The sequence below is a fragment of the Hypanus sabinus genome, unplaced genomic scaffold (genome assembly GCF_030144855.1).
Source record: "Hypanus sabinus isolate sHypSab1 unplaced genomic scaffold, sHypSab1.hap1 scaffold_53, whole genome shotgun sequence".
NCBI classification, from domain to species: Eukaryota; Metazoa; Chordata; class Chondrichthyes; order Myliobatiformes; family Dasyatidae; genus Hypanus; species Hypanus sabinus.
In genome coordinates, this window is record NW_026781391.1 from 1,055,625 (window position 1) to 1,079,013 (window position 23,389).

At 45.6% G+C, this 23,389-nt stretch overlaps 1 protein-coding gene across 1 annotated transcript in view; it reads left to right on the forward strand.

The window, feature by feature from the left end:
* The first annotated feature begins 13,181 nt into the window (after positions 1-13,181).
* Positions 13,182-23,389, forward strand: part of LOC132389310 (uncharacterized) — a 44,369-nt gene continuing 34,161 nt past the window's right edge. The window contains exons 1-4 of the mRNA XM_059961828.1: positions 13,182-13,251; positions 14,052-14,105; positions 14,562-14,958; positions 15,212-15,245. Of these exons, the coding sequence (XP_059817811.1) occupies positions 13,182-13,251; positions 14,052-14,105; positions 14,562-14,958; positions 15,212-15,245 (555 nt within the window). The remainder of the gene's footprint in view (positions 13,252-14,051; positions 14,106-14,561; positions 14,959-15,211; positions 15,246-23,389) is intronic.

Genomic DNA, 23,389 nt, shown 5'->3' on the forward strand with positions numbered 1-23,389 from the left:
TATAATCGGTGCCGCGGACAGAGTTGTACTGAAAGTCTTTAGGAGCCTGGAGGAGAGACATTTAGGAACAAGGTCCACAACTAGTTAACACACTTACAAAGGAATATAGAGGCATTTAACAGTAACTTTTGCTATTGTATTCGTAATAATATCGGGAATGACCTTGACGGCTGAGTGAAAAGCTCGCTGTGATATTTTTGATCTTCACAATGTACTCTTGGAGGGATCCAATGTGACCGAGTGTTTTCCCGGCACATCTTTGTGCCCGTTAATGGTAACGTTTTTCTCTCGTGAATGCCAAGTTTATTTCTACGCGATATCAGTTCGAAGTTAACATGAACGTGTTGTTTTCTTCGGTTTGGTGGATAACAAGTCAGAAATGTCAGATATGTGCAACTTGTGTACAGTGGCTGGAGGCAATATTCGACACCGGGAAACTAATAATAACATTGCATCTTCCTTCAGTACAGATCGATGGGCTCAGCAGCGTTACACAACTGTCCTTTCCTCCTTTCTCTCAGCGGACACATTGCATGTGTATTTTAAAATAAATATCCTGATCAAATCATTGTGCACCATGTCCCATCGCTGGACTCCTTGAGATTATAGCTGCTTACAGAGTATCATTATTTTACTGTTCAAAGTAAGGTTGCTCCTTATATCGCTGACATAAGGGCAATATCTGAATTTAAACACTGGCAGCTGAACCATACTACTAAATATATATCGCAGATATCACCTGCAGTACTGGCACTGGTTATCCAGACCCACCTCAGATTATTTTCGATCAAATGTATTTAACTGGGAATTCTCGCTGATCTGGTAACAAGTACAGTGCCTATCAAAAGTATTCACTCCCCCGCCCTTGGAACACCCTTGTAGCCATGGACACTCGCATGGATCGCCGGCTACGTGGAAGAGTCTATGTTCCAAGCCGACACTGGTGTTACTCCCAAACCTTACCTCCGCTACATTGACGACTGCATCGGTGCTATTTCCTGCACGCATGCGGAGCTCGTCGACATCCTCAGCTTCGCCTCCCAACATCTACCGTGCCCTCACACTTACTTGGCCCATTTCCGACACCACCCTTCCATTTCACGATCCCTGTCTCTATATCTTGAGACATTATAACCACCGTTGTCTACTGATCGCCCTCCTCTCTCTTATCCTTGCAAGCTGAGCAAGTGCTACACCTGACCCTACACATACTCCCTGAACTGCCCTTCCAGGCGAGGCACTATCTGAACCTTGAGTCTGTTGGGGTCACCCATTGTACCTGCTGCTCCGGTGTGGCCTCCTATAGATCGGTGAGACCCGACGTTGATTTGGAAACTGATTCACCGAGCACTCACGAAAATCCATCAGAAAAAGCGGGACCTCCCACTTAATATCCCATTCCGACATATCTGTCTCCTCTATTTTCGGATGAAGCCACAGTCATATTGGTAGACTATCACCTTATATCCCGCCTGGGTCGCCTCCAACCTGCTACCATAAACATCGATTTCTCGAATCTCCGCTGATAACCCCCGATTTCACCATTCCCCGTTCCTATTTCCCTCTCTAACCCTATCTCCACACCTGCCCCTCAACTCTCTCTGGACCCCTCCCCTGTTCTTGCTTCTATGGTCTTCAGACCTCTCCTATTATATTCCCCTTCTCCACAGTGCATTACCTTCACCCATCAACCTCTTAGCTGTTTACTTCACCCCTGCCCCATTCCGCTTTCAAGCATCCCTTGTGGCCGTTCAACCCCTTCCGCAAACTTCCAGATCTGTATCCTCATAATATTTTGTCCAGTCTTAATGAAAGTTCTCGGCCCGATACGTCGACTATACATTTTTCCGCAGATGCTGAGTCAATCTGGCATTCTGGGTGTGTTTCTCAATAAAGCCGATTCCGTGACTCTTGATGGTGAAGCAACAATGTAATGTCCTGGTTCACATACATATTGCTAAGCTGTATGGAAGCAATTTATCAGTCTGTAAGGACAGACTGTTCTGCTTCCAGCCTGTTTGTGTTATTGCTGAAAATAAGGAATGATGAGTAACGTGGGCCATCCAATTACGATGCAAACTGGGGGGCGATTTTTGTTCAGGGACACTGTGGTCGATCTTGCGGTGTCTGTTCGTTGGGAGATGAAGAGAGAAGACGCTGGGGAAACCCGGTTGTAGAGTACGACATGCTTTGTTCGAGATGGATTGAGAGCGACTTCCGGAAGGTGGTATGAACTTTCACGCAACCAAGGACCAGTCAGTAAGTGTCGGAGAAGTACGAGATGAGCTTCAACTTGTAGATATTTGACCATTTAATCCAAATGGGTCCTTTCCTTTTTCGTTTTCTTTACTAAGCCTTAATTTAAGGTACGTAAATATAATTCCTTTAATCGGATGCAGTGTACTGCCTGTTATTTCGTTCCACTAATTTGTAACAAGGTATCGCATTAGACAGCATCCACGCAAACCGAGGTTTGGTGTGTTACGGCTGTCTCAAACTCCCTAGTTGGTCCGGACCGGAAGACGGTCTTCCCTAGACTTAGGAAGTCAAGGAAACCAGGGTGTTTAATTGTTGGGGCTCGACTGGGATCTATGTAGTTCGATAATTTATGATCTCCCTGAGCATTGATCCAGTGGTTTGTGTGTTTAAGCCTATGTTAAACTATTGCCCGATAAAGTTCTACGATACATGATTATGGAGAACTGTGCTGCGAACTGTCCATGATTCCCATGAGGAAGGGACTGTGCGCGAACATGCAGAATCGAAAGCCGAGTCTCCCATAGCCGGGGATACGGATTTCAAAGGCAGGTTGTTCTCGTTTTTCTTTGGGGGAGGGGGCGGAAAGAGCGGAAGGAATGGTATGATTCATAATGTCAAATAACGCTCCAGCACGGACATTATGACTGGTTTTCAGGACATGTTTCAGGAGAAAGTTGGAGAGCGCGTTCAGGAAAAACCTTCACCACTCTGTGTTCCCAGCTGCTTTTGAGGAATGCCTGGCTGGGCAAGATCATGAGCATAAACGCGGTATTGTGTGGTACACTCCATCCGGATCGGCCTGGGGAATCAGATATAGTGACGGGAACCCCTGATTTCCAGGAATACCTGATGCCGAAGTCCTGTTGGTGGATGCTCCGGAAGACCACGAAGAGAAGTCATGCTGTTCAGTTGGGATATTGCAGACGCCTTCGGTTGAACAGTTGGACAGGACGGCTGTGATTGTCAGGAAGACTTCTGAGAGGCATGTCAGCCTCAGGTGGGGGATGCCAATGGTACACCTCTTTCCAGTGACCGTAATGTCTAATGTTCCTGTGATACAAGCCTTGCATAAACCCTGTCCGAAAAACGGAAAGTTGACTGCCGGGTTATTCTACTTTGCTGACTCTCCGCTGCCAGGAGGTTGGAAGAATAGTTTGAAGCCAGACGATGTCTTTTCTATTACGAGTTTGATGTGGGTTGTTCCAAGTGCATTCCCCACACTCTCCGGGTGACCGAGGACACCCAATTCAGAGAAAGGTCGCGGCGACTGACTGCAGCAGAGATGGAAGACTTGTGGTTACGGGACGGATATAGAACAGAATGTGCGTAAATAACACGGAAACTAGCGCGCATTTACAATGCTAACACCTTAATTGAAATGTAGTTTAAATAACACCTTGATAGAAATGTAGTTTAAATAGTTTACATTGTGCTGCAGGGACTGGGGTGATAGATAGAAGGGGCTTGGGGGAGCGGTGGTGCTGCTAAATAGAATGGGTGATCGGAGCTGCTCTCTGGGGCGAAAAACTCCTTTAGAGAAGGTGCACCGCAGGTTCAGCAGAACGTTGCCGCGATTAGAACACGTCTTGTGGGGGAACAGTGAAGAAGCTGGAACTTTTCCTTTCGAAGCTACGAGCGTGATGTAAGCGTATAAGATTACAAGAGACACAGACAGTTTGGACAACAGCATCTTTTCCACTGGGTGACAACGACCAATAGGAGAAGGCGTAAGTTGAAGATGAGTGTAGGAAAGGTTAGGTCAGTTGTAGGATTTTTTGTACACAGTGTGTTGGGTTCTGGGAACGCACTGCCGTGGTGCTGTTCGTCGTTGTCACAATAGGGATGTTAAAAAAGATACTTGGATAGACAGATGGCTGTCGTGAAAATAGCGGATTATGGTCTCTGTAGGTGGGAATAGTTATAATGTCAGCAGAGTAGAGCTACATTGCTGAACAGAGCTTCGTGGGCCGAAAAGCCTGCAGCGCCTTGTACTGAACTTTGCTCCTTGATCTACTTTCGACGTAAAATTACCACCAGATATGTTGACAAAGGAGATTGAGAAAGCGAAAGGAAGCAGTTTTATGTCATAAATATAGAACGGGCTCCTTGGTCTAGTGGCATGATTCTCGCTTTGGGACTGAATTTGCGAGCATGCGGAAGGTCATGAGTTCAAAACCCTTACGAGCCCCTTGATTGATGCATGTTAGAATTTCAGACATTGGAGCGCAGAAGAATGAGGGAAGATATTTAGATGTATAGAAAGTTATGAGGGCTGTATATGTAGGTCACTGACTGTAAGCTTTCCCCTCTCAGGTTAGGACTGACGACGACTACATATCACAGCTTTAGAGCGGACGGTGAAAGATTTGGTTTGACGTAGAAATAGAATGGGTAAGGAGTGACGTTAAGCTGAGTGGCTAATACCTGCTCCTACAATCTTGTGTTATTGTATAACTGAAATTCAGCTCTATCAATAGGAATTTGAAGTGAGATACAGAAAGTGACCATGGATAACTGGATTTGAGTAAATGAACATTTCCCAAATATTTTCGCGTTTGAAGACGTTCTTGTAGAACAGAGTGCGCCAAACGTTACCTCGTAGTTTTGCAAAGAAACTGAGAAACCTAGCGAATTAGAGCAAACCAGCGATACGAAATTATGAGGGGTATAAACCGTGTTAGTGCAAGCAAGCCTTTTCCATTGAGGTTGAAGCCACATGTCATAGATAAAGGGTGAAATATTAAATAGTTAAGGGGGAACTTCTTCACTCAAAAGGATTTTGGAAAAATATCGTGAACGGAGTACAGCATGGATTGTGGGAATGAATACGAACCCACCCGCGGCATTGTCAGATGAATGAGCCGAAGCGGGGAAGAGGGAAATGAGGGCTTTTTGCTGGATGCAAGGAAGAGACAAGTTGGGTTTTGCGGATTTAAGTACCCAGCAGAGTGTTTCGCAGGTTATGGCGATAACTTTGAAGCTGAAGTATAGTATTTAAAGATTAGATTTATATTGTTACATGTACATATAATCATCAAGTGAAATTCGCCGTTTTCGTCAAGACAAATTAAATTAAATTAAATTTGCGTCATGTCAAATTAAAGCAGCCGGCAAGTGTCTGTAATCAAAAGAACATGCCAACAACTCATTAACCCGAACCGGTACGACTTTCGACTGTGGGTGGAAATCGGAGTATCCGCAGGAAACCCATGCCGTCATGGTTTCACTGTAACACCAGAGGTTAGCTTAAGACCTGAGATAACAGGGGCTTTGGAATGTGTTTCATCCAATGAGCGGCGTGTTGTTGTTGTTTTTTTTTTCCAGTGTGTCTGAGAGAAGGTATTCTCGGTCTTTTTGTCAGCAAGAGATGAAGGGAGATGATGCGAATGAAGAGAGCCGGAAGTCCGCAGGACGGAGTGGACTTGGAGTGAGAGTCCATGAGCCGACAACGCTCGGGGGAGATCGGTGGGGAATGAATGGATGGGCCGTCGTGAGATATAATGTGCACATCAGACTGTTTGATTAAAAAGGACCATTTTTTTCTTTTTCTTTTCTTTACTAACTACAGATTAAGACTTACAGAGCTAAATAGCAGATGGTGTACTGCCTGATATATTGCGGTTCGGATTTGTAACCCGACAACACATCACGCATCGTCCACAGAAACGAAATTTCTCATCTTGTCACGGCCAGAGTTTATCTCGCCCTAGACAAACGCATGCTGGAAGATAAATGGGTCACGATAAAGAAAGGTGGAAGGAGACCCGCGTGTCCGTGTACACGAAACAAGGCATCAGGTCACACAGGAGACTCCACAGATACTGGAAATTGAGAGTAACACACATAACATGCTGGAGGATCTCAGCCGGTCAGACAGCATCGATGTAAAGGCAGAAATAGTCAACTCCTCCGACCCTAATCCTTCCTCAGGACTGATAGGACTGAAGCATCGAGCTACGCCATGCTTTATTGAAAGTGAGGGTAAGTACAGGAGTGCCCCAATGCAGCCGTGTAGGGCATTTATGAGTCGCGGCTGTGGCCATTTTGTCGAAGGATATGTGTTGATTAGACGTAGAGAGCGCGTGCCGGTCTGATATCCGGTGGCACAGCGAAGGGGGAATGGACACTGGTCTGATGGTTCATTGCTGTACACAGCACCAGATGGGATCTCAATAGCCAGATACAATGGATGGATGGAACGAGAACCGATGCTACAATGGAGTGTTGATAGGTTCTTGATTAGTTGGGACTTGATAGAGTAAGAGGGGAATGACATTGAGTTTAAGCACGATGGAATGGAGGAGCTGAATCGAAAGGCCGAACAGCTTAGTTCTGCAAACATGTCTTATCGCCTGATGTCGTGGACTCCACACACAGGGATTGCGTCATCAAGGTACATCACATGCAATGAAGATCGAGATTCGTCTCGCCACCAGGAAGGCGGCGAAAATATTCGCTCTGTTACGTAGAAGGCACCAGACTCCAAGGAGCGGATCATACTTCAGATATACGTAAATTACATTTATAAATTCTCAAAGAAATGGGGAGGGGGTGTTGTTCCTCTGTGTGTGCACCGATGTTTAAAGGGAAAGAGGAAATGCTGCAGCTCTGTAAAATCCCGGTTAGTCAGTTACCTGGAACAATAGAAAACATAGAAATCCGACAGCACAATATACCCCCCTATGCCCACAAAGCTGTGAGGAGCATGTCCCTAGCTCAGAACTACTTAGGTTTACCCATATGCCTCTACTTTTTCGAAGCTCGATGTATTCATCCAGGGGTCTCCTAAAAGACCCTGTCGTTTCCGCCTCCACCACTGCATCCGGCAGCCCATTCCAGGCATTCACCATTCTCTACTTTAAAAAAAAAACAACTTACCCCTGACATCTTATCTGTACCTACTTCGATGCAGTTTAAAACGATGCCCTCCCGTGCTAGTCATTTCACCCTAGGAAAAAAGCCTCGGACTATCTACACGATCAATGCCTCTCATCCTCTGCCGCTCCAAGGAGAAAAGCCTATTTCATTCAACCTATTCTCATAAGGCATGCTCCCCAATCCAGACAACATCCTTATATACCTCCTCTGCACCCTTTCTACGGGCTCCACAAACCTCCTGTATTAATGCGAACAGAACTGAGTAGAGTAATCCAGGTGGGGTCTGACAAATGTCCCATATAGTTGAAACATTACCTCTCGGCTCTTGAACTCAATCCCACGCTTGATTAAGGCCAATGCACTGTATACATTCTTAACCACAGCGTCATCCTCCGAGGCAGCTTTGAGTGTCCTCTGTACTCGGACCACAGAATCCGTATGAGGTGCAAACATTCTGCAGAGAATCTTTCAATTAGTGCTATATTCTGCCATCATATTCGATCTACCAAAATTAATCAGTTCACACTTATCTGGGTTGAACTCCATCAGCCACATCAAAGCCCTGTATTGCATCTTATCAATGCCCTGATGTAACATCTAGCAGCCCTCCACGCTATCCACGACAACCCAACCTTTGTGTCATCAGTAAAGTTACGAACCCAATTTTCCACTTCGTCATCAAATTCGCGAAGCTCTCGGTATTCTGGGGACAGAGGGGTGAGCAGCCAGCTGTCGTGGTCGGCGTGCGGACCAATGACATTGACAGCGACGTCCTGACGAAGGAATATAGGGAGTTAGGAATGAAGTTAAAATGCAGGACCGCAAGGGTAGTAATCTCGGGAATGCTGCTTGGACCACGAGACAGAGAGGGTAGGAACAGGAAGTTATGGCGGATGAATGCGTGGCTGAAGAGTTGGTGCAAGGGGCCGGGGTTCAGATTTCTGGAACATTGGGGTTTCTGTTGCAGAAGGTTTAAACTAGTTTTGTGAGGCGTGGAAATCAGAATCTAAGTGCAGATATTAGGGTAGAAGGACAAGGGCATGATGCTCTGTGTTCTGAGTTGGTGAGGAAGGACAGGCGGGGAAAACATGTCGCCAGTTAGCGGGTTGTAAATGTGTTTCTTTCAATGTTAGTAGTATTAGGAAAACAGTGAATGAACTTACAGCATGGATCAGTACTTGGGACTACGATGATGTGGCCGTTACTAAAACTTGGCTGGTGGAAGGGCAGGATTGGCTGATGCAGGTACCAGGGTTTAGGTGCTTCAAAATAATATGACGGGAGGTAGAAAAGGGGGAGAGGGGCAGCACTGGTCAGGATAGCATCACGTCCATAGAAATGGAGGACGCTGCTGCAGAGAGAGTGTCTACTGAGTCGGTGTGGTGGAAGTCAGAAATAGGAAAGGATCAATCACTCTGCTGGAATAGTCCATTCGCCACCATGTAGCCTTCGGGAACCGAAGAACAGACAACCAGGCAGATTTTCGAATGGTGCAGGCAATACAGGGTGGTAGTTATGGGTGATTTCAACTTCCCGCATATTGACTGGCACCTCCTGACTGCAAGGGGGCTAGATGGGGCTGAATTTGTCAGGTGTGCTTAAGAAGAATTCCTGACACAGTATTGCAGACCGGCCGACGAGAAGAGAGGCCATACAGGATCAGTTCTATGTAATGAATCTGGTCAGGTGGCAGGCTTCTTGGTCGGGGAGCATTTCATTTTGATGACATAACTCCCTTAGCTTCAGCATTGCTATGGAAAAGGATAAAAAGAGACAAAAAGGGAAAATGCTTAACCGGAGAAGGGCTAACTATGAAGTGACGAGGCAGGAACTAGCGATAGTAAATCAGAAACAGATGTTCAAGGGTGAAAATACATAAGTAAAGTGGAGGAGGTTTAGGGACCACTTGTGTTGGGTTCAGGATAGGTTTGTCCCACTGAGACAAGGAAACAAAGGTAAGAAAAGGGAAATGTGGCTAATGAGCACAGGAGACAACTCGTCAAGCTGAAGAAGGAAGCATATGTTAGACGTAAGAAGCAGGAAGCAGGAGGGGCACAGGCGAAACATAGGGTAGCCAGGAAAGAGCTGGAGAAATGACTTTAGGAGATTTCGAAGAGGGCATGAGATGGCCTTGGCATGTAGGATTACGGAGAACCCCAAGGCTAACTATGAGTATGTGTAGAACGGAAAGCAGGAAGTACGAAGCTGGAGCCTTTAAAGGATCAAGAAGGCGGCATGTGCCTAGAGGCGTAGGAGGTTGGGGAGGTCTTTAATGAATACTTTGCTTCAGTAACCACAAGCGAAAAGAACTTTGATCAGGGTGACTCCTAATAGAACAGGCCTTTGTGCTGTATACTATGGAGATTAAGGACGAAAATGTGTTGGATCTCCTTAAAAACTTCAAGATTGATAGGTCCCCACGGCCGGACGTTAAATACCCCAGATTGCTATGGGAAGTGAGAGAAGAGATCGCTGAAGCAGTATCTATGATCTTGGAATCATCTTTGGCTGCAGGGTAGGAGCGGGAGGATTGAAGAATAGCAACTATAGCTCCATTTAAAAAAAAAGTAACAGGGAGAATCCAGGGAACTATAGACCGGTGAGTCTTACGTCGTTGGTCTGCTATCTATTGGATTGTCAAAGAAACGATCTATGATCATTTGGGGAAGTACAGTCTACTCAACGATAGTGAACATGTTTTTGTGAAGGAATATTCGTACCTCACGAGCCTAATTGAGTTTTTTGAAGAGATCACAAAATACAGTGAAGAGCGTAAAGCGGTAGATGTGGTGTACATGGATTTTAGCAAGGCATTTTACAAGATCCCCCACGAGAGACTCACCGAAGAGGTCATGAGGCATGGGATCAGTGGATCTTTGGCTGTTGGGATAAAAGATTGGCTTCCAGGAAGAAAGCAGAGAGTAGTAGTGGAAGGAAAGTATTCTACCTGGAGGTCGGTGACTAGTGGAGTGCTGCAAGGATCTGTCCTGGGACCTCTGCTCTTTATCTTTGTGATGTTTATAAATGACCCGAATGAAGAGGAGAAAGTATGGGTAAGTAGGATTGTGGATGACACGAAGTTTGGAAGCGTTGTGGATGGAGCTGTAGTTGATCGAGGATTACAAAAGGATGTAGATATGATGCAGAGGTGGGCAGAAAAGCGGGAGATGGTGCAAATCCCGGTTAAGTGGGAGTTGATGCATTTTGGAAGGACAAACCAGAAGGCTGAGTACAGGGTTAATAGTCAGTTACTTAAGAGTCGGGATGAACAAAGGGACCTTAGCGTTCGAATCCATACCTCCCTCAAGTTCGCTGTGAAGGCAGGTAGGGTAGTATTGGATGATAGGCTTCATTAACAGGGAGAATGAGTCCAAAAGGTGAGAGGTCATTTCGAAAGTCTCCAAATCTCTGTGTTCGCTTCTGGTTATCTCATTATAGGAAGGATGTGGAAGCCATGGAGAGGGTGCAGAGGATATTTACTATGATGTTGCCTGAATTGAAAAACAATTCTCATGAGGCAAGTTTGCAGAGCTGGGGATTTTCTCTTTGGAGCGTAAAAGGATGAAACGACACTTGATAGAGGTTTACAAGATTATGAGAGGCATAGATAGGGTGGATAGTGAGTATCATGAACAGGCACATGGATGCAAGAAAAATAGAGGGTTATGTTTCAGTGAGGTTTAGTGTCGGTTTAGTAATTTATAAAGCAATATATGGATCGGGACAACATCAAGGGCTGAAGGGCCTGTACTGTGCTGTTGTATTCTAGTATCTAGTGTCTTCTGGATGGTGACGAGGAGCGGAGCAGAAGTGGGGTAGATCGGCATGTAGAGTGGAGCCACAACAACAGCTTTGCACTCAACATTATGAAACCAATGAATTGATTGTGGACTTCAGGAAGTAGAAGTTGGGAGAGGCGAAAAGGCTTCCGGTGTAATGTGGTGATAGTGAAGACCAGTGACCACTTATCGGCGGCAAACAAAACAAAGAAAACAACTAAATACGTTATCATTTTTAAAATTCTGATAAACAATCGCTGCAAACAAAAGCCTTTAACTTTTCATTCGGTGTGGAGCTTTTAAACAAGCCTGTAAGAAGTGGCATTTTGCGTTGTGAACTGAAAGCTCGAAGGCGCTAGATGCTGATGCCTTGAAGTCCGAAGGAAATCGTCGGGGTCCGTGTCGGAGAACCGAGAACGAGCCACCGTAGAATAGCCATTCCTGGCGCGGACAGAAGCAATTCGATGTGGCAGAACAGGGGCGAGCGTGGGCGAGGCAGAATGCGGCTCAGTGTCCGAGACCGAGAATAGACCCGGGATTTGATCGATTTTAAAGACGGGCCGAATTGGAAAGTTCCGAACGAGCAGAGTCGAGGAGGTGAAATCAGGCTCGAGAGAGCATCGAAGCGGCAGGGCCCGGGTCCGAAACCGAGGTACTACGCGATGTTTGGACGTTTTCATCGATGGACCGGATTGGATGATGGACGGGCTCCTCGACGCAGTGCTCCGCGACGTTTACTCGGCGCTGCGTTGAACAGCGGCAGGGAGATGTTCTCGAATGTCAGGCTTCCTATCCGCCGAGGGACTCACTTCCTGAGCTTCAGTTCGGAATGTTATTTTGTTAAGTTTATCGTTTGCAGCATTGGTCTTATTGTATTTCATCTACGCATCGATTGTTTGACAGTTTTCTTAACAGCTTCTATTGCCTTTCTTTGCTTTGTGGTTATTTGTAATGGGACGAATCTAAATGTTGAACAAGTATACCTTGATAATGAATGTAATTTGAATTTTGAACTGAAAATAGGTACGTCTTCATCGATGGGTCAGCGTAGAAAGGCTGAGCAGATCCCATTTTTCCGTGGGTCCACAAGTCTGTACATGATGAGTTGCAGATGAAGAACTGATGGAATTTTGAAACAAAATTGTAATGATTAGTAATATCAAAGTTTGAGAAGATTTGTGATGTGCAAAAGACTCCGGAAAATTTGAAGAGATGTATCACGGACAGCATGCGGGCTGTTACATCCCGTCAAGTGTGGAGGCGCTAATGCAGAAGATCGGAAAAAGCCACAATGTGTTGTAAAGTGAGTAAACACCAGGCTCCCCGCCATATACAAAAAGCAATGTCTGAGGAAGATGGCACCCATCATTGAGGACGTTCAAGATTCAGAACCCTTTGCATTGATGACATCAATAAGGATGTACCTGGTCACAAGACACGTCCTGAACGTTTCACTAACACATGAAGGCATAATACATACAGCAATATGGTATCGTAGGCTGACGGTTGTGCCCACGTTTTAGTCTATTTTAAGATCAACCTGACCCTTTCCGACTACATAGCCTCATCTTTCCCATTCATTCACATGCCTATCTGAGAGTCTGTGGAATGTCACTGATATATATGACGCTACGCCATTGATTACAGACTGTTACACGTACACACAACTCAGTGTGTGAAATAAATGCCTCTGCCATCACCACAATGATTTCTGCCCAATTCCATAAAGTTATGCCTCCATGCCTTCGGCATTTCTGCCTGGCAATTATACAATATCTCTTTTTGTACATTCGACCTCTGACTGTTATCATTTTTTACACCTTCCCCAACGTCACAGGTCGTTTTCTGTCCTCCTAAAGCAAACCCTAGCGTTTTCAACCTCTCTTCATAATCCTGGTGTCATCACAGCAAATCTCCTCTGCTGCATCTCTAACGATTCGACATGCTTCCTATAATGTGACAACCGGAACGGAACAGAACACAGAAAGTATGGATTCAGCAGGATTTTATAGGGCTACAAAATTTTCTCACAGCTCTTGCACTTTAAGTATTCCCTGTGGCGCCGTGTGAACACAGAAGTGGAAACGGCGCATTGTTTGTTAACTGACTGTAACTAACTCGAGTTACGTGTAACCATTGTTGCTGTTGTTGTTGTTTTTTTTTAACCGGGGTATAGATTAATGCATAAAAGGGCAGCGAGATCAGAACGCAGCGGAGTGGCTCTTAGTGCAAGAAGTGCGGCACATTTTGTTCAATATCCGAAAAATGGCTCTACTGACAATCCGGCATGTGGCGATTGTATTTTACCCTATTGTGGCAGCTTTCGGTGTTCCGGGTAAGTGTACACATCCTCTGTCTGAAATGTTATGATGCTCTTCTGTTAACAGTCATTTCACTGGGTATTCCTTATCGCCGAAACCAGCCCAGCGCGGAGACACGGCAGACTATTGCTACTGAACGGTTCGTCGCCGCTCTCTACGCTGATGCAGGATCAGGTTCAATGCTCCCACTCCCCCCGCCGCCTCCAAAGTTCAAAGTCGACGATGGTGCTCAAATTCAGAGAGACCAATCCTCCCCGATGTTGATCAATGTCCGCGTAAATTTGATACCGCGGATTGAAATGTATTTATCTGATCTAACTTTTGGTGAAGGAGCAGTAGAACAGTACGAATTGTGGGAACGTTGCGGATTGTAACAACTGCTGCCGTAGCTGAATTCACTCTCTTTCTCTCGAACACTCTCTCTGTCTCTCTCTTTCTCTGTCTCTTTCGCCCTGTCTCTTTCTGTCTCTGTCTCTTTCTCTGTCCTCTTTCTCTCTCTTTCTTGCTCACTCGCTCTCTCCCTCTCCTTCTGTCCCCACCCCTACCTTTGTGAATTTCAGATCAACCCTTTGATAATATGTCTTATCCGTACCAGGTGGGAATTATAGTAAGTATAGCTATCAGTAGAGTTGAATTTCCAGCTGGAGATTTGAATTAATTTCCCCCTATCACACCTATAAGATGGTAATAAATGTGATGAAAAATGGCAGGTATATCCAAGCATAAGAGCTTATTTATTGATTTCTGAAACTATTCGAGTGTAACACTTCTCCTCGCCCTGTTAGTAACTCACAGTTTGTATCCCTTTCCCTAGCGAACCTATTGACAATGGTGGTCCTCTTCCGAGGGAAATGCGGGCTTTCTAAAGGTATATCCCACTACATGTTTGCCATGGCAATGGCAGATCTCCTGGTGATGATGTTCTGTGTAATCGGGTATCATACCGTCATGTACCAGTTTCCAACGTCCTTCCTGTCCTACACATCCGCCTGTAAGGTTGGTATGTACTTCAATTCAACCAGCCTGCAAACTTCGGTCTGGTTCACTGTCCTGTTCACAGTCGATCGGTTTGTAGCGATCTGTTGTCAGAAGCTTAAAGCGAAATATTGCACAGTGAGGACAGCTGTTTCCGGCATTATAACCGTGGCGCTCCTGTTGCATTTACAGAACGTCCCGTTTCTATTTGAGTTTAAACCCGTCAGAGTAGTTAACGGTATTCATTGGGGCTGCAAGCCGAGCTCGTGGTTCATGACGTCTCCTGTGGGGGTCACATTCTCCTTTCTGCAGAGTATTTTAACTGTTATATTACCTTTTGTTCTGATAGCCCTGTTTAACTGTGTGACAGTAAGGCGCATTTTATTAGCCAGTAAAGTGCGCCGCGGACTGCGCGGTCACAGCAGTCAAACACAGAAGGATCCGGAGATGGAAAGCCGCCGGAAATCCATCATTTTACTCTTTAGTGTGTCCGGCAGTTTCATTCTGTTGTGGCTACCGGTCACTGTGAGTTTTCTGACCACCCAACTGACAGGAACCGCGCATTACGACGGAGATTACACCGACTCTGCCTACGTCGCCAATGAAGCCGGCTACATGCTGATGTACCTGAGTTCCTGCACGAACACCTGCATTTATACAGCGACCCAGGCTAAGTTTAGAGAAGAAATGCGGCGGGTGTTAACATCTCCTTGGACTTTGTTTTCAATATTGATTAAAAGGCACAGGTGAAGCAAAGCACATATTCCTAAAGTTCGATAGTTCATTAACCGCTAATTCTCCGCATCAGACCCCCGTCATTGGGTCCCGATGAACATCTGAGTTTTATGTGTTTAAGTATAATGGGTCTGGCTATTGAATTGGAACAAAATAACACTCAACTACATTTCTGTGCAGGAGCGTCCTTGACGGCCGTGACGTCATCAACATTCCCGGTGTCTGATTACACAGTTGATTTCATTCACTCTTTCCGTTTCACAGCTGCGTTGACACTCAGGGGTCATCTGGCCGCAGGGTAACTTGGGTAAAGCTGAAGCAATCGCAATGACTTTTATACTGGCAGTGGAGATTCGCTGCGGTCAGCGCTGTGACAGAGCCACCTTCTTGTAGATTGCAGCGGGGGATCAATATTGCATAGGTTCTGCCCCAGCTCGACTATGGCGAACTATGCCAATCCCCAGAGCTATAATACAGCCCGTATCCCTCTCTACATTTGTTAACCAAAGTCTATACAAACATTTTTCCAATATTTTATTATCATCTACATCCAGCACGTCTGCTGTAGATATAACCACGCTCACGGGGCGAAAAAAGAATGTCTTCAGGTCTGTGTATGCATGTGCCTGTAGGTTTAGCCACTGCCGACGTAGGAAAAGACAAAGTTGTTGGCTATCTGTACAATATACACCTCTTCATAATTGACAAATAAACTTCTACAAGGACCATTCACTTCATTTTCTATTTGAAACAATCAAACTTCTCCTTATAATTTATCCCCTTCCCCACAGTCCAGAAACAAACGTGAATTTTGATCTACCATTGTTCAGTTTTTTACAAAATCCATCCCATGCCGTGGGAATCAGAATTGCACCCGTTGCTGTCACCCTGCTCTGACCATTGCTCCGTGCAGCTGTAAGACCGAGTCGGAATTCTTCCACTCAACGTTTCGGCGTACAATGCAAGTATGAATAAAAACACATGTACTGTTCACTTGTCCCACTGCATTCAGAGAGGTATGAACTGGCATTGCTAGGTTACAACTTAAATCGTCCTTACCAAGGTCTATATGTCCTCCCAGAACTTTTTTTTCACGAAGGTCATTAAGTCACTTTTTGATTCACATACGGTTTTGCGAACAATGAAGGACCCAGCAGTAAATCTACACTTGCCGCTTATTGCCGGCGTCCGGGAAGAGAGAGACACACAAACACGACCATTTGCATCCATTTACCGAGCTGATAGTGCGACTAGTTTGCCAATTCATCTCGGCGACCCTGTCATCGGAGTCTTCTTAGAAACCTTACTGAAGTCCATCCAAACTCCCTCTACCTTCCTGCTTTGTAAAATCGTCGAGATTATTCCTTTAAAATCACAGTCACATTTGTGAGACATGCCGTCCCCGTCACAAGACCACACTGATTCTGTATTAGCTGAGATGAACTACTTTCCGGGCTGTCTATAGATCAAGTTTGTTAACCGGAATTTTCCCCCATGGCAGTCCCACACCGATAGAAAGAGAACTAATCTCAATATTTAAGAAAGGAAACGATAAGGGGAGCGATGTGGAATCGCTGAAGGGAAACAAATACATTTAAGAGCCACAAAGTGTAAACGGAGTTAGGGGAATAAATTGAAGACAGATCTTTACATGTCTAACGACAGCTGAATCCAGAACGCTGGGTGTATAATTTCATGCACTTGTATGGAAATCACTCCAAAGTCCCATCCAAATCAGTCCCATGATCTCAGTCATTCCCGCATGGCATTCCCTCCATCGCGGACGTCCATCCTTCGGCTACCTGAGGTGAAAATTCCGCAGTAACATCCATCCGTAGCCTATCTGTTCCTTCGACATTTGAGCATTGTCTCAGTGTAAAACTGGGCGAGATACGCCTCCCGAAAAAAACTCATGTACCAAAATTCCCCAAATGATAAAGAACACGTAACTGAAAGCGTTCCAGAAGAACTAAGTGGGGCAAATAGAGCATAGCCTCCTGGGTAATAACTGGGAGATAGGGATCACACTGCGAAAATTCGCCTAAATCCGGATGGACATATGAAATACATGCAGAAGCTATTCCTTAATGAGACATTATCATTGCTAATATTTCCCCACGAATAAGATTTTCCTTTTTCCGCATCTAATCTCATCGATTTATATTAAAAAGGAATATTATGAAGTATTTCAAAGACTGAGCCTCCGCGGAATCTCGGGTGAAATGTTGCAAAAGTGCACTACATTTGCTGAAGGGTATTATCCCCGTCACAGTTCCAAATTATCCCGTGTCCTAACCCCTCACCTGTGGAAAAATCTCTCTGTGTCCTTTCTTTTCTATCCTGTCTTCAGTGTGGAAGTTTGATTCAATCCATTTCTGTTTCTTGTATTCACTCCATGGTTCTCCTCAGCTCCGCCCTCCTGCATCCATGCTCCACCATCATACTCCTCGTTTGAAGCTTTATTCCATTCTCTCAGTTTCCATGTCTCCGCTGTACTTTTCCAATGTTGGAAGCTTCTCAACGGGGGTTTCTCTGAAGTTCCGTCCCTCTGCCAATGAAGAGAAATTGCTTTCTTCATCTCAATTATTTCCTCTCCATCTTCTCCCCACACCTCTTCCGAATTCAGCACAGTGAGATTGACCTGCTCTTCATTCTCTTCAATTTCTATTAGTCAACAAGATTCTACCAACCTTCATAACTCTGTTTATTTTCCCTGTCACTCCACATCTTTCAGCATTTTGAAGGGAACATTTTTACCTGATTTTCTGAGCTATTCGACCCTCCCCACCATTATGTCCTGCTCCTGGATGAGGCACGTCCACTGTGATCCAGTTACACGGCGCTGAGCAAAATAGCGGGCGAAGCGCCAGCGAAATTCTTGGCAGTCTCTAGAGTAGGTCTCTCTGCTGTGGGCCGAATTGCCTGTAATGTGCTGTAAATATCTATGTTCTCTGTTCATACAGTTTTTTTCACTCCATGCAGGGAAACAGTAATGGAGTGGTACATCTGTTAATTCTGTGTGCTTCATGGAACGTTTAAAGACACGTCGCCTGTGTTTTGGACTAACGACAGGCGAATGAGAAACCGCTCCTGCATATCGTCGACGATTTAGTTCCTGCCACTTTAATTCCCTATTCCATTTAAATTCTGATCTTTATGTGTCTGGCCACATGCACTGATATACGGGCGAAACACCCCGGTTTCCTTGGCTGCGTAAGTCTAAGGAAAGCACACTTAATTCCCACCGAACTCGTGAGTTTGAGACCTCGAGCCCCCCTCAAACCCTTGTTTGTGTGGATGCTGTGTAATCTGCTATCCTGTTACAAATAACAGACTGTCCGCTGCACATGATTAAAGGAGATATACTTATGAATCTTGACTTAACTGAAAGGCTGGTAAAGAATAATAAAAATAAAAAAACCCAATCCAAATTAAACAGTCAAATGTGCAGAAGTTGAAACTCATCTGGAACTTCTCTGTCCCCCACGCACTGGGCGCTCTGTCATCATGAAATAACACACCGCTTTCCGAACGTTACTCGCAACCCATCTCGAACAAACGGCTCTCCCATCAGATTCTGTGCTTCGAGCGGTTCTCCACAGAGTCTTCTCTCCCCATTGCCCGCCAAAGTAAAGCCCAAACCGAACCTTAGTGTCCCTCTCCAGAGAAACAACCCCTGAATTCTACCATCCGAATTGGATGGCGCCCAAGTCTCCTCATCTCTTGTGTTCCACCACAAGCCAAACAAGCTGAAAACAAGCTGTTTTAACAGAACCCCTAAAAAGAAACACATACACCATAACAGTAAATGTAAGAACCGGGGCATGACACTCTTCCCATACCAAAATAGTCATTTCCTGATGACTTGGAGGTAATCTGTCATCTCAGATTAATAACACCGTTTTCAGTAGAATTTCGTGATGCCAGCAACTCTAATCCACTTGTAAAGGGTAGTGACATATCTCCCCAGTGGGATATTCGTAGCACTCTGTTCCCCTGGTGCTACATAGGCAAGCCTACCTCGGGGGACTCCTGATTCTTTGAGACCTCCTTGTCCCATCAACTACTCCTTCAGTTTCAGAGACCCACTGGGTCACCTCTGGTGTACATGACGAGGCTTCCCCCGGTCTATCAATCCTGTCTTCCTGCAAACCCGATCCCTCTGCTCAGCTTCAACCCCAGTTACTGTGGAGACTACACACCCTTCCTGCTCCAGCTGCAAGCCTGACAGAGCCCTGCTAATTCCACAAACTCCTCTCCTTCCACACCCCGCTAAGGTCACCTGCCTCAGCGTGGGAAAGGATAAGAATGTCTTCCTCACGGTTTGCGGAGTTGGCGAAGGGCAGCATATACCACAGCCCCTTTTCCTCGTTCCTCTGAGTCCTTCAGTCTCTCCACGTTGCGGCAGAGTCCTCTTACTAGTTGTAGTGTCCAATCAGGCTCTGGGTTAACTCGCAACTCTTGCCGAAGTGGTCGAAGGTGTTTTTCATTGCAGAATCGTGACAGGTCCATTCTCATCCTCTGGTATCGCCCATAACTCTGGTGCGTTTGACACCTGAGTCTCCATTACATAGGGGGTAACTCCCAGCGATCAGCAAACGTATGCTTCCAGGTAGCCCCAGACTTTTATGAGTACTCAGTCTTCAGGCATGCGTTAGCAGAACTTAACTTTTTGATCATACCTCCTCCTATTTCTTTGACCTCAGCTAATTCATAAGCGTTTTTCAGCTCCCTTCTCATCTCGGGCACATATTGCAAAGAAGTCTTCTGCGGTAGATCTTCCTTGCCAGTCTCAAAACAGAGGTTGACGGACAAACTTTCCTTGGCCCAAACCCTACCATAACTTCCCTGTCTCATCGGAACGTACCGAAGGAGAACTCCACACCTAACAAACTCTACCCCATCTACACCACTTGCTCTTGGGAGATGCCAAATGTCCCACCATATCAACTGTTATTTTTATACCTTGCCACGATTTGTTTCCCTATCTGCTCCTCGGTATCCCTGTTACTACTGGGCGGCCTGTACAAAACACCCAGTGCAGTTATTGACCCTTTCCTGCTCCTCATGTCCACCACAGAGTTGCCGTAAACAGCCACTCCTTGACGTCCACCTTTTCTGCAGGCTTGACACTATCTGATCAACATTGCCACGCCCCACCTTTTTTGCCCCCCTCCCTGACCTCTCTAAAATATGTAAAACCCGGCACTTTCCTATCCCTGATCCATCCAAGTCTCTGTAATGACCACTACATTATAGCTCCAAGTTCTGATCCATGTTCTAAGCTCAACCGCTTCGTTCACAGTATTCCTTGCGTTAAAACTGACACATCTCAAACCGTCGGTCTGAGTGCGTCCGTTCTCTATCACCTGCCTATCCTCCCTCACACACTGTCTCCAAGCTTCCTCTATTTGTAATCCAACCGCCTCTTCCCCAGTTACCACACCCCAACGTCCAGTTTAAACTCTCCCCAGTAACGTTAGCAAGTCTCCAAAATATGATATTGGTCTCCTGGGATTCAAGTGCAATCCATCCTTTTCTTACCGATTATCCCTGCCCCAAAAGAGGTCTTAGTGCTCCAGAAATCTAAGTCACTGCCCCCTGCTTCAATCCCTCAGCCACGCTTTTATACTCCATCTCTTTTCATTCCTATACTAACTGTCACGTGGCACAGGCAGAAAATCCCGAGATTACTACATTTGCGGTCCTGCTTCTCAACTTCCTTCCCAACTCCCTGTAGTCTGTTTTCAAGACCTCTTCCCTTTTCTACTTATGTAATCGGTACTACTACGTACCACAACGTCTGGCTGTCCTCCCTCCCACTGCAGAATATGGTGGACGCGATCAGAAACATCCCGGACCCTGGCACCTGGGAGGCAAACACCATTCGAGTTCCATTCCTGCGTCCACAGAATCGCCCATCTGACCCCCTAACTAGAGAGTCCACCACCTCTACTGCCTTCCTCTTCCCTTCCCTACCCTTCTGAGCCACAGGGCCGATCTCGGCGCCAGAGGAACGGACACTGTTGCCAGGGATACTCTCTAGTCCCTGACTGTTCTCGTTCCCTCTCGTGACTGGTACCTACTAGTCTGTCTCCCGTGGCCCCGGTGTGACCAATTCCTTTCACTCCCTATAACTCCTTTCCAGCACCTCCTCGCTGGTCATTACCAGACCAAGGTCATCGAGCTGCAACCGCAGTTCCCTAACGCGGTCCACTAGGAGCTACAGCTCCGCACAGCATGTGCAGATATGGCCGTCCGCGAAGCTGGGAGACTGACAAGATCCCTACAATGCACAGGGAACTGGCTTGATCCAGGCTGGCTATACTTGGACAAGTCTACTCATTTATCCTGGCCATGCCCGGAAATCCCATTGCCAAAGTAGCTGGCCTAATTATCTCAGCACTGCTCATTACTCTAACCTGAAGAGCCTACCACAGATGTCTAGTGGGTTTGCAGGTAAGGACAAAATGGACTCTGCCAAACTTAAAGGGACGGTAAGATGAAGTGAAGGCAGATTTTCAGGAAATAGAACCGATTGGACTGAGATCAGCATCAACGGTGGAGGAAGGGAAACTATTTCTGTGAAGGAAGAGACCACCTCTCATGTCCCAGAAAGGTCAAGCTCATCCTGTGAACAGATATGCCGGGGACAACGGGACTGAGAAAGCGGAATACATCTTTTTTTTTTTTCAGGAGGCAATTTGGGAAGGGGCTTAATCAAGGTATCCATGTAAATCGGTATGTTTGCAAACAGGAAGTGTGAGGGTGTTTTATAAACCATGCCATAAGGCACGGACAGTGTATTCATCGTGTCAGCTGTCACCTGAATGCATCAGGCTGGATGATAGAAGGTTTTGCAGAGATGGCGAGTGCTGTCGGGGTCGGAGGGGTTTACAGAAGTGGGAAATGATGTAGGTGTTGGAAGAGAGTATACAGTTGATGAGGGGCGATTGGGCACTTCTCCACCACTGTGGAAATGGACTTGTAGTATCGAAATAGCATTTTAGTCTGCAACCAAATGAAATCCGTATTGTATCGGAGTGTTTTGTTAAAAATGTTCGTGCAGCGTTATGCTGACAGAACTTGCGTACCTGACATAAGACTGCAGTCCATAGAGTGTATTTCATGTGCCACCTTATTGCCTCTTCTCCAAACCTGTCTGAGTACTTCTGCAGAACCCGTTTTACTCTAAGCTACCTGCCCAGCACCTACCTTCATATCAACTGCGAAGTTGGTAATCAGGCCATCAATTCTCTCATCGAATCATCGATATATAACAAAACCCAGCAGAACGCCATTAGCTACCGCCAGAAAAAATAACAGGTTTGCATTGCTCTCAATGTTTGCCTCCCGCAAATAATCCAATCTTCGATTGATGCCAATATCTTTCCTGTAATACCCTGACCTGTGATCTTGTTAAGCAGCCCCATGTAGAGCATCTTGTAAAAGACAAACTGAAAATTAAAACAAACAACTTTCACTGATTCTCTTTTCTGTACTCTGCCAATAATTTTATCAAAGAATTCCAGCAGGTTTGTCAGGCAAAGGTTTGAGGGAAACCATGCTGACGTTGGCCTACTTTATCATGCTTATCCAGGTACATCGAAAGACCATCATTCATGGTTTTGAAGATCTTCCCAACCACAAAGGTCCTTCTAACTATCCTATGATTTCCTGTCTTCTGCCTCCTTCTCTTCTTAAAGAATGGAGTGATATTTGCAACTCTGTAGTCCGCCAGAACCATTCCCAAATCTAGTGGTTCTTGAAAGGTTATTACTTATTCTTTGAGAAAAATGAGGGGAGACATTCACTCAGAGGCGATGAGATTGTGGAATGGGCGGCCAGAGCAAGTGGCAGGTTCCATTCCAACATGTCATAGAAATTTGGATTGGTTCATAGTGCGAGGTGTATGAAGGAATATGTTCCCAGTGGAAGTTGCAGGAACTCGGAAGATAGACGGGTTGGCACAGGCTAGATTGGCCGAATGGCATTATTCTGTTTCAATAGATCATTTCAATTATATCACCCTTCAGTTTCTGAATTCCAGTGCCACAAGTTCAGAGCCATCTAATGTTCTACATTTGACAAGACATCAAATCCTGGAGTCATTATCATAAACTCACTCCAGTGTCAGTCCATCCTTTCTCAGGGGCCAACAACTGCTTAGAATATTCTAAGTGAAGAATCACCAATGCTTTACAAAACCTCAAAATTAAATTCCTGTTTTTCTATTCTCGTCCTCTTGAAATGTATGCTAAAATCGCATTTGTCTTCGTCACCGCCGACACAACCTAAAAATTGTTTTTTTTGGGAATGCTGCACAAGTGCTCCGAAGTTGAGATTACTTGAAAATAGTGTACCCCGGTGTCCCTTTTTTCCAATGTGTATGACTACACACTTCCCTGCACGGTATTCCACCTGCTCCATTTACACCCATTC